Below are 12,067 nucleotides of genomic sequence, written 5' to 3'. Positions count from 1 at the left end.
ACTCCTTCTTAAAAATAAATAAATAAAGTACTATCTATCTATCTTCTTGTGTCTGCTTCTCACAGACAGCAAGCGCACCTTCTTACACACATCACATACTGTCACGTCATACGTCACATACGTATACGCACTCTCACAGCAGAGAGGTAGCAGCATGGCTAACGTTAGCTGTGATGCTAGCGTAGCCGTGTGAGCGGTAATAATGAAGGAATAATTAATTAATTCCCAAGAAAAACAGCAGGGGGTCCATCGTCTGGCGGTGGTTTGGCTTCAAGTGGGAATATGTCGAACAGACAACCGTAATTTGTCAAGCGTGGGGCAAAAGCGTTGTTATAAAAAGTAGCATTACTGCTAATATGTAGCATCATTTGAGAAGTTCCCTGCTAGAAAATGAAGAGTGTTTGAAACTCCGCACGTCAACATCTCCATTGTGTATTATTCAAACTCACCTAATTCAGCTGGCTAGTTGTTATCAAGAGTACTAAAACCCTTTTCAACATGAATCTGACAACTAAGTAGGCTAAATAACTTTAAACTTTAATACATGCTCGGCCAGTATCGGTATCGGATCGGAAGTGCAAAAACCTGGATTGGGACATCCCTACACTGCACTACAGGCTCTTCCCACTCCTTGTGTCTCCTTCTCACAGACAGCAAGCACACCTTCTACATACGTCACATACTGTCACGTCATACGTCACATACTGTCACGTCATACGTCACATACGTATACGCCCTCGCGGAGCAGAGAGGTAGCGGCATTGGTAACGTTAGCTGTGATGCGAGTGGTAAAACGAGAGAAAGAAGGTGCAAATCTGGTAACAAATGAAGGAAGAATTAATTCCCAAGAAAAACAGCAGGGGGTCCATCATCTGGCGGTGGGTTGGCTTCAAGTGGGAATATGTCGAACAGACAACCGTAATTTGTCAAGTGTGGGACAAAAGCGTTTCTACAAAAAGTAGCATTACTGCTTATATGTAGCGTCATTTGAAAAGTCACCTGCTAGAGAATGAAGAATGTTTACTCAGCATGTCAACATCTCCATTCGGTGACCCACACTTGGGGTCCCGTGGCATTATCTATCCAGTAGCTAAGTAACTTTGACGATGAGTTGGACGTTCAGTCCGTGTCGTTCTAATCCGCTACAGATAGTAAACAAATCCTATTAAAACTTCTTTACTTTGATCCTCGTCGTCATAAATGTTTATTTTGTCCAAAAAAAAACTTGTGTCGTTTACTTATTTTATTGTCTACTATATATTTGTGCGGCAGCACAGTGAAAAAAGGGGTTAGTGCTTGTGCCTCACAGTTAGAAGGTCCTGGGTTCGATCCCTGGGTCGTTATGTATGGTGTTTGCATCTTCTCCCCGTGACTGCGTGGGTTCCCTCCGGGTACTCCGGCTTCCTCCCACCTGCAAAGACTTGCACCTGGGGATAGTTGCTTCTTTTTAGGGCTGGGCGATATGGACGAAAAAGTATTTTTACTTAAACTCGATATTTTATATATATCTCTATATATTTTTCGGTGAAAGTATACATATAAAGATATCCATTTTTCAGCGATATTCAGTGAAATTGAAGTGAATGACAACTGTACTGTAAACAGTGGCATTTTATTAACCCAGTTTGTCAAGATTGTTTTTAACAGCACAGAAAAGAAACTGATTCAGTAGCACAGAATTACATAACATAAATAAAATAGAAAAATATTATTTCTACGTAAAATAAATAACATAGTTGTGCAAATAATACAAAATGTATCAAACTCAGATGAAAAAAAAAATACATTTGCAGGCAGGCACTTTTTGATTTCCCTTCCTGGTTCGATGACCCGCCCTATCTTGCCTCTGATTGGCCTGTCCCTAACCATATCGTGACTCATCATAGTAAACAACCAACCAATCATGGATGTTCTTATACGTGCAAGCACGTCTTGGAGGAAGGGCAGGGGGTTAGTAGCCCATGGAGAGGGACCAGGGGAGAACAAGGAACACAGCAAATAAGCGGCGTTTGGTAATTCTTAACGTGAAATAAATTATATCGATATTTTCTTAATTCATATCTTGTTTAAAAATATATCGATACATCTTACAAACTCGATATATCGACCAGCCCTACCTGTAGTTTAATGCCCGCAGCTAAAACCAACTCTGTGAGAACGTATACTCAAATACTCTACGAAATAGTCATTTTCTACATCGCAGAGACAAACCCGCGATACATCAAGTATATCCGATGTATCGCCCAGCCCTACTTTTTTTTTCCATGGCGTAGGTGTCTCTAAAGTCAAACATGCCACACTTATCGTCATACTGCTTTACCGAAATAGCATCTACTCCTCTCCGATAGCTTAACAAAGACTTATTAGCCATTAGCCTGGCGAAGTTGGTAGAGTGGCCGTGCCAGCAATCGGAGGGTTGCTGGTTACTGGGGTTCAATCCCCACCTTCTACCATCCTAGTCACGTCCGTTGTGGCCTTGGGCAAGACACTTCACCCTTGCTCCTGATGGCTGCTGGTTAGCGCCTTGCATGGCAGCTCTCGCCATCAGTGTGTGAATGTGTGTGTGAATGGGTGAATGTGGAAATACTGTCAAAGCGCTTTGAGTACCTTGAAGGTAGAAAAGCGCTATACAAGTAAAACCCATTTATCATTTTAATTTGTCACCGTGGAATTGTATTTGTCGTCATGCAAAAACTACACACAACCTGTATGGCTGCCGTTGCGACGGGTGCCGGATGACGTCAAAGTATTATGTACCTTCTGTCATCCTGTGGTGGAGCATGTAATTGTTATCACTATCTGTCACTGACATAGATAGATGAACAAAGATGCATTATTTGTAGAAAAGTGGTGTAATTGGATGATTTCTCAATGTGCCGTGGCACAGTGGTTGGGTATGACTGCTCTATAATCCAGTGTTTTTAAGGATCTGCCTCAAAACTTTTAGTCAAACTAAGGCCCTCGAAATGAAGCTGCTAATGTATAACTGCCATCCACATTCCATGTTTATCAACTTTGGTCAATCATTAGCAACAGTTTTGTTGATCAGTCATAATACAGCACAAGGAAGGAAATGTTGGAATAGTTTTATAACAATTGTAATCTTGTCCTTTGGCCATCTCAATCCACATGTCGATCCATTTAAATGCAACACAATATTCTCAATGAAAGGTCGATAAATGAGTGTCGTGGATCGAATCTGCAAGGCTGTCTCTGTTGTGTCACATTTAGCTGGAGTGTCAATGTTTCTTCTGTTGTGACCTGCTGTGACAATCAGGTGACAGTAACATATCTTGGGCTGTTAGTCAAGTTAAACATTGAACCTCCACTTTCCATGATGCTACAGTGACTTGTAACACCAAGGTTAGCCTTCACAATCCAGCCGATCTCATGATAGTTTATGGTCACTGGAGCCATCAGTTTAGCAGATTGGATGTTGGAATTAGTTGACCACTGTTTGGCTATGTCTACACTAAAACGCATAATTATATAGCCTAAGCCCCGTTTCAGCCACACTAAACTATCGTTTAAGGTGCCCCTCTTCGGACAATTTTTTACACGGGTAAGTGCGCCGTGTATTTCTTGAATCTCCGGCTCTTAGCTTTGTATGGACTCATTGATCGTTTGCAAACTGAGTTCGGAGAGGAAGTGACGCCAGAAAGACCGCGCCCCACACAGGAAGTGACGTCAGAAAGAACGCACCACAGCCAGCTTCATAATAAAGCGGTTTCGTAACTCGGAGCTAACCGCTGGAAATATGAAGGCGAGTCATCCAAACGTGCCCGTGTTTCTCCTTCCGTCTGTACAGACGCTTGTGGAAATCACACATGAATACCTTAAGAGAAAGTAATTGCAGCTATTTGGGATACAACACTTCTCAGATGGCAAGAGAACTTTCGAATGTCCAGGTCAGCTGTGATTCTACTTACGGAAAAACTTTGTCCAGTTGTCGAAGGAGGGTCAACAAGAATGCGGGCTCACTTGGATGGGATTTTTAAAAAAATAAAATAAAAATTTAAAAAAGGTAGTGTGTGCTTTGTATTACCTGGCCGACGAGGGAAAACTACGGAAAACAGCGAATGCTTTTGGACTGGCAAAGCAGACTTTATCCGTTATTGTCCACCATGTATGTAGAGGACTCAACGTCTAGGTCCAGAGTATATAAAGTCACCAAAAGAGTGAGGAGTGTCCTGACCAGATATCTAGAGCCCCAGTTTGATTGATGTAAAATGTTCTTCATCACATTGTTTACGTGTCTAATAAAGATTTGATTAATTTATGATGGCTCAGGTGTGATTCACACGCTCATTAGGTCGCGTTGCGCCGGCGGACAGAGAGGGGAGGCGGTCTTAAACGGTGGCATTGTTGTGTGTGGACACGTATAAGGTTAGGTGGGATTTACCCTGAATAACTTTATCCGGCTTAGCCTTTGTTGCAGAAGAGCTTCAAATGTGTAGTACTCTAACTCGAGGCTGTTTAGCTGAGTCACCACCAGATTTGGTTCACTCCTTGACATTAGCGTTGCGTGATATAAATGGTATAAATTTGGCCGACGTAAAGTTTTTTCTATTGTCATGCATTTTGATGGCACATGTTAGCTGTGTACCGCAAATTTGACAGCGACAAGCAAACTGTGTCGTCAATGCAATGTAGAGTCCTCGCTAGCGGCTAACATTCCTTCACAGTGCAAAACACTGATCCTCGCTTCTGTGGCAGCAGATAAACTATGTATCTTACAAGTATCCGTTATCACACACAATAGGAAGATACAATAAGTCGTGCTAAGCGAGTGCTTTTCATTGTGAACAGGACTGGGCGGATCCATAGAAATATCGTTAGTAACGACACCAAGTATAGTATCAGTATATGGTCAATAACTACAGTGATTAAATCGATATTTTTCATTATCACAATGAAAATAGTGCCATGCACTTTATACTTACGAACAATTGTCTGCACAGTTGGTCTTGGGATCTTAAGCTGCTTTGAAATGGCTCCAAGTGACTTTCCTGACTTGTTCAAGTCAATGATTTGTTTTTTCAGATCTGTGCTGAGTTGCTTTGACTTTCCCATTGTCGCATTTGTAACCGAGTCTAATGACTGCATCACATGAGCCCTATTTAAATGGGCTCAGAGAAAGTCGTCACTCACATGAAGTTAAGAGGCCATGCCATGAAGCTAATTTGATTTGATTGTAACTTTTCTACATCACCAAAATTGATCATGTATGTTGCTGAATGTATACTTTTGACCCAGCAGATTTTGCTTCAATCACTCTATCATAAAAAATAAGAGTTGTAGAAATTATTGGAAACTCAAGACAGCCATAACATTATGTTCTTTACAAGTGTATGTAAACTTTTGACCGTGTGTGTGTGTGTGTGTGCGTGTGTTTGTGTGTAATTAGGAGTAATTTGAATGTTTAATTGATATTGTTACACCATCATCCAGGGTTTTTATATTATTTATAATTGTGATTAAAAAAAAAAAAATTAATCATTCGTGTTCTTGAAAATTTGAAGTACTAGATATGGCTTAATACTGCCCCTGCAACTACTTGGTAGTGGATCGATACACACCTTTGTAGTATCGCCCAAAACTTGTGTAAAGTATCCAAACAACAAAAAAAATGTTTTATTACATTTTGAGAGAAGTGTACGGTAGATAGAACCATGTTACAACAGAAAGTAACCAGCTATTCACAGTTTATTCGCAAGTAGATTACCGTATTTTTCGGAGTATAAGTCGCTCCGGAGTATAAGTCGCACCGGCCGAAAATGCATAATAAAGAAGGAAAAAAAACATATATAAGTCGCACTGGAGTATAAATTTAATTTTTTGGGGAAATTTATTTGATAAAACCCAACACCAAGAATAGACATTTGAAAGGCAATTTAAAATAAATAAAGAATAGTGAACAACAGGCTGAATAAGTGTACGTTATATGAGGCATAAATAACCAACTGAGAACGTGCCTGGTATGTTAACGTAACATATTACGGTAAGAGTCAATCAAATAACTATAACATATAGAACATGCTATACGTTTACCAAACAATCTGTCACTCCTAATCGCTAAATCCCATGAAATCTTATACGTCTAGTCTCTTACGTAAATGAGCTAAATAATATTTGATATTTTACGGTAATGTGTTAATAATTTCACACATAAGTCGCTCCTGAGTATAAGTCGCACCCCCGGCCAAACTATGGAAAAAAACTGCGACTTATAGTCCGAAAAATACGGTATCTCCCAAAACTAATGTAAAATATTATAATAGGAATACATGTTTATTACATTTAAACAGAAATAAAGATGGAACAATGTAACAGCAGAAAGTAACCAGTTATTTGTTGTAAATTAGGAAGTAGATTAATAATAGTTTTGAGAAAATGATTAAACCGATAATGACACTGTTACTGCATATGTCAGCAGCTAAATTAAGAACTTTGTAACCCACTTTGAAATATATTACAATTATATTATTATTTATATGTCAAGTATTTTATATTGTAATATATATCATTATCACAGTCGATTGTAGCGGCCAAAATCGTGATTGCGATTGAAATTTGATTATTTGTGCAGCCCTAACTGAACTTTTGCCAAAGATGGGTTTATCCCACATACCCAACCTATTTCAGATACTTTCATATGTTCAAAAGTGGTTGGTCCATCTTTGTGCACCAATAACGAGGACTTACGCGCAATAAATCAAAGCTGCCACTATGAGGGTTTGACTCTAAAACATCTTTTGACTATTGACTCACTACATCAGAAAGTGACCAGTGGTCTCATCTTTCAAATGGGCAGTGATGTGTGGGAGGTCAGCCAAGATGGACATTGTGAAAGAATTTGCTGTCTAGTCAAAATTAGTCTCAAGAATATTAACTGCCAGTATTCTGTTTTCTAGATTTGTCATGATGCTATTTAAACAAGAGAGGCATACTCACAACGTGATGCACATCTTTGGAATTTGGTCATGCATCACAATGCATTAATTACTCGTAGATACCAGTGTGTGAAATTTGATAAATTCGGCTTGCATGGCTTCAGTCTCACCTGACTTTTGGAAGTGCTGGGCCAGCAGCATCCTCCCATCAGCTGCTTCAAGGCACACAAACCCACACACACCGTTTTCCATGAGGGTGGGGTGGAGAGTGTTTGCCCACACTCGGCCTAGATAAAGCTGAAAGTAAAAGCTGTTTTGACCTTACTACATTCATTTTCAATCTGTATTTATTGTTGAAATAATCTTACTGTGGTGCATGGTATACTTTTTTATAACATTTAAAAGTGGTGACTTTTTATTTAATTGACTGATTACCACCTTATGGCTTGTTTTGTTTTGAAATTGCAGACAGAGGCACAGGCGACCCATTGCATGTGTCCCTCTACCTGTCTCTGGTGGTTTCCCTGACGGCGCTGGTGGCCCTGGTGGTGCTGTTAGTGAACTGTGTGACCTGCTGCAAGAAGAGGGAGATCAATTTCAAGGTGAGACTCCCAGGATGCACTTAGCCTGACCACAGTTGGCCAAAAGACCCAGTGCTCAATATGATATTACATTAAAAGTAAACCAAGATTAACACATGTACAGTCGTGGTCGAAAGTTTACATACACTTGTAAAAAACATATGGCTGTCTTGAGTTTCCAATCATTTGTACAACTCTTATTTTTTTGTGATAGAGTGATTGGAGCACATACTTGTTGGTCACAAAAAACATTCATGAAGTTTGGTTCTTTTATGAATTTATTATGGGTCTACTGAAAATGTGAGCAAATCTGCTGGGTCAAAAGTACACATACACTGCAATAAGGCGCTTTTGGTAGCCATCCACAAGCTTCTGGTTGAATTTTTGACCACTCCTCTTGACAAAATTGGTGCAGTTCAGCTAAATTTGTTGGTTTTCTGACATGGACTTGTTTCTTCAGCATTTTCCACACTTTGGGAAGGCCATTCTAAAACCTTAATTCTAGCCTGATTTAGCCAATCCTTTACTACTTTTGACGTGTGTTTGGGTCATTGTCCTGTTGGAACACCCAACTGCGCCCAATACCCATCTGACATCACATAGACAAAGATAAGAACTTCTGGAGGAAAGCTCTGTGGTCAGATGAAACAAAAATTGAGCTGTTTGGCCACAATACCAATACCGCAATATGTTTGGAGGAGAAAAGGTGAGGCCTTTAATCCCAGGAACACCATCCATACCGTCAAGCATGGTGGTGGTAGTATTACGCTCTGGGCCTGTTTTGCTGCCAATGGAACTGGTGCTTTACAGAGAGCAAATGGGACAATGAAAAAGGAGGATTACCTCCAAATTCTTCAGGACAACCTAAAAATCATCAGTCCGGAGGTTGGGTCTTGGGCACAGTTGGGTGTTCCAACAGGACAATGACCCCAAACACACGTCAAAAGTGGTAAAGGAATGGCTAAATCAGGCTAGAATTAAGGTTTTAGAATGGCCTTCCCAAAGTCCTGACTTAAATGTGTGGACAATGCTGAAGAAACAAGTCCATGTCAGAAAACCTACAAATTTAGCTGAACTGCACCAATTTTGTCAAGAGAAGTGGTCAAAAATTCAACCAGAAGCTTGTGGATGGCTACCAAAAGCGCCTTATTGCAGTGAAACTTGCCAAGGGACATGTAAGCAAATATTAACATTGCTGTATGTATACTTTTGACCCAGCAGATTTGGTCACATTTTCAGTAGACCCACAATAAATTCATAAAAGAACCAAACTTCATGGATTTCTTTTGTGACAAACAAGTATGTGCTCCAATCACTCTACCACAAAAACATAAGAGTTGTAGAAATGATTGAAAACCCAAGACATCCATGACATTGTTCTTTACAAGTGTATGTAAACTTTTGACCACGACTGTATTATTTTGAGATTGCAAGAGACTTGTCGTATACGCCCTGAATTGTGAATTATGTTATATTGGTGAATGCTTTTGACATATCTTGATGCAGGAGTTCGAAGACCACTTTGACGATGAGATTGACTTCACCCCGCCAGCGGAAGACACGCCGTCTATGCAGTCACCGGCCGAGGTGTACACCCTCGCCGTCTCTCCTGTAGCCTTACCTGGACCCCCGCACCTCCAACCTAATGCACCCATCACAGGTTGGAGAACCGGCAGAGATGTTCTTTTCTCCGTTCGCTAATTGATTAATAATTACACTTTTGACCCATGGTTGGATTTACAGGAAGATCCACAGGCTTCCAGGTAGCCCGCCATAGTTTAAGTTACATCCAAGAGATTGGCAATGGATGGTTTGGCCAGGTAAGACTTTTTAAATACAGGGTGTGTGGTTTGTTCTAAAAAGCTGCATGTTGTGTTAACAGGTGATTCTGAGTGAAATCTACACGGATCCAGGTGGCACCAGAGTAGTAGTAAAGGAGCTGAAGGCTAATGCGAATGCAACGGAGCAGAATGACTTCCTGCAGCAGGGGGATCCTTATAGGTAAATCGCCTTTATACAAGTTATATAGTATGTCATGTATTTGTTTTAGTCATGTATAGTAATACTGTAAGGTACAGACTACAATCAATAATGTTTGTTGTGCTCTTTTATCCTTTAGAGTATTGCAGCACCCAAACCTACTCGAGTGCCTTGGACAGTGCGTTGAGGCGATTCCCTTTCTGCTTGTTTTTGAATACTGTGAAATGGTGAGTTGTAGAGGTCCTAAGAATACAATCACTTCCTAAAAACAGCTATTAAATATTTTTCCAACTATACCCAAGTCAACCTTTGCCTAAAATATACATATCAAATAATAGTTATATTTGTTATGTAAATATTTTTCAAGGACATTGTTTACATTTTCCCATTGTTAAACAATGCTACTATAAGGTAAATATACAATATCACACTCACTTTCTTTTTATTATCTTTTTTAAACGCCATTCGAAACTATACCATTTTGGTGACAAGGCACCCTTGCAGAAAACAAAAAGTGAAATATTTTGCTTAATGCTTTAAATGGGGAAAAACTAGCGGCATCTGGTGCACAAAATTTAAAAAATAGAACTGGAAGGCCACTAGGAAATTGAAATCTTAACATAAAGAATTGCATTAGTTTGTGAAACTAAATAACAGAAGAAAAAAACATTGGTGAGGAACAAACAGTGCTTTTTCTGCAGTGTTGCCATTTTAGGTTGATTCATGAAACACAACATGTTTATTATGAATATTCTCTCTCTTGAGGTTTAGGCATATAAATGGATCTATGGAGGACATTTACAGCTGTGGTTATTGCTAGAGATGTCTGATAATATCGGACTGCCGATATTATCGGCCGATAAATGCTTTAAAATGTAATATCGGAAATCGGTTTCAAAAAGTAAAATTTATGACTTTTTAAAACACTGCTGTACGGAGTGGTCCACGGACATAGGGAGAAGTACAGAGCAGTTGCGTCTCCGTCATACTTGCCAACCCTCCCGATTTTCCCGGGAGACTTACGAATTTCAGTGCCCCTCCCGAAAATCTCCCGGGGCAACCATTCTCCCAAATTTCTCCCGATTTCCACCCAGACAACAATATTGGGGGCAGTGCCTTAAAGGCACTGCATTTGCGTGCCGGCCCAATCACATAATATCTACGGCTATTCACACACACAAGTGAATGCAAATCATACTTGGTCAACAGCCATACAGGTCACACTGAGGGTGGACGTATAAACAACTTTAACACTGTTACAAATATGCGCCACACTGTGAACCCACACCAAACAAGAATGACAAACACATTTTGGGAGAACATCCGCACCGTAACACAACATAAACACAACAGAACAAATACCTGGAAACCCTTGCAGTACCATATTTTTTGGAGTATAAGTCGCACCTGCCGAAAATGCATAATAATAAAGAAGGAAAAAAACATATATAAGTCGCACTGGAGTATAAGTCGCATGTTTTGGGGAAATTTATTTGATAAAACCCAACACCAAGAACAGACATTTGAAAGGCAATTTAAAATAAATAAAGAATAGTGAACAACAGGCTGAATAAGTGTACGTTATATGACTCATAAATAACCAACTGAGAACGTGCCTGGTATGTTAACGTAACATATTATGGTAAGAGTCATTCAAATAATTATAACATATAGAACATGCTATACGTTTACCAAACAATCTGTCACTCCTAATCACTAAATCCCATGAAATCTTATACGTCTAGTCTCTTACGTGAATGAGATAAATAATATTATTTGCTATTTTACGGTAATGTGTTAATAATTTCACACATAAGTTGCTCCTGAATTGAAAAAAACTGCGACTTATAGTCCGAAAAATACGGTACTAACTCTTCCGGGACGCTACAATATACACCCCCCGCTACCCACCTCAACCCCGCCCACCTCAACCTCCTCAAATTCCAAGCTGCTGTTTTGAGGCATGTTAAATAAAATAATGCACTTTGTGACTTCAATAATAAATATGGCAGTGCCATGTTGGCATTTTTTCCCATAACTTGAGTTGATTTATTTTGGAAAACCTTGTTACATTGTTTAATGCATCCAGCGGGGCATCTCAACAAAATTAGGCATAATAATGTGGTAATTCCACGACTGTATATATTGGTATCGGTTGATATCGGAATCGGTAATTAAGAGTTGGACAATATCGGATATCGGCAAAAAAGCCATTATCGGACATCTCTAGTTATTGCTGTTAGTAATCTAAAGAGTAAGAACTCTTCATCCACAGGTATTGTCAGTCTACCACGCTCACAAATTCAATAGGCAAGACCTGTTCAAATGTAGTTCAAAACACTTGCATAGCTGACCTGTGCTATTGACAATCTGGACTACTCAAGACCCATTAACTGAATCCCCAAATATACCTTCTATCTGTCCTAACGGAAGACCACGTCATGACAGCTGATTTATTTACTCTTTCTCTCAACCTATTCTGGGTGGGCAGGACCCTTCTTGCTTCCTCTGAGTAGCTGCTCCCCCCCCCCTCTCTTAACCCAACCCACCTTACCTCCTCTTGTCACATAGCTCATTTAAGCCTGACACTTCTCACATTCCCACCTCAACCCA

General features: G+C 39.8%; 2 protein-coding genes across 4 annotated transcripts in view; one reads left to right on the top strand and one right to left on the bottom strand.

The window, feature by feature from the left end:
• Positions 1–12,067, bottom strand: part of LOC133642583 (parvalbumin-2-like) — a 109,161-nt gene that overhangs the window by 41,128 nt on the left and 55,966 nt on the right. The window lies entirely within an intron of this gene.
• lmtk2 (lemur tyrosine kinase 2) overlaps positions 1–12,067 on the top strand; it is a 41,360-nt gene that overhangs the window by 4,431 nt on the left and 24,862 nt on the right. For all 3 annotated transcript variants that reach the window (XM_062036854.1, XM_062036852.1, XM_062036853.1), the window contains exons 2-6: positions 7,362–7,495; positions 8,981–9,134; positions 9,218–9,294; positions 9,357–9,475; positions 9,594–9,681. In XM_062036854.1, the coding sequence (XP_061892838.1) occupies positions 7,362–7,495; positions 8,981–9,134; positions 9,218–9,294; positions 9,357–9,475; positions 9,594–9,681 (572 nt within the window). The remainder of the gene's footprint in view (positions 1–7,361; positions 7,496–8,980; positions 9,135–9,217; positions 9,295–9,356; positions 9,476–9,593; positions 9,682–12,067) is intronic.

Source organism: Entelurus aequoreus, linkage group LG25, assembly GCF_033978785.1.
Source record: "Entelurus aequoreus isolate RoL-2023_Sb linkage group LG25, RoL_Eaeq_v1.1, whole genome shotgun sequence".
In the NCBI taxonomy this organism is placed as follows: Eukaryota; Metazoa; Chordata; class Actinopteri; order Syngnathiformes; family Syngnathidae; genus Entelurus; species Entelurus aequoreus.
The sequence above is the reverse complement of the archived record's forward strand: the minus strand, read 5'-3'. Positions and strand labels throughout refer to the sequence as shown.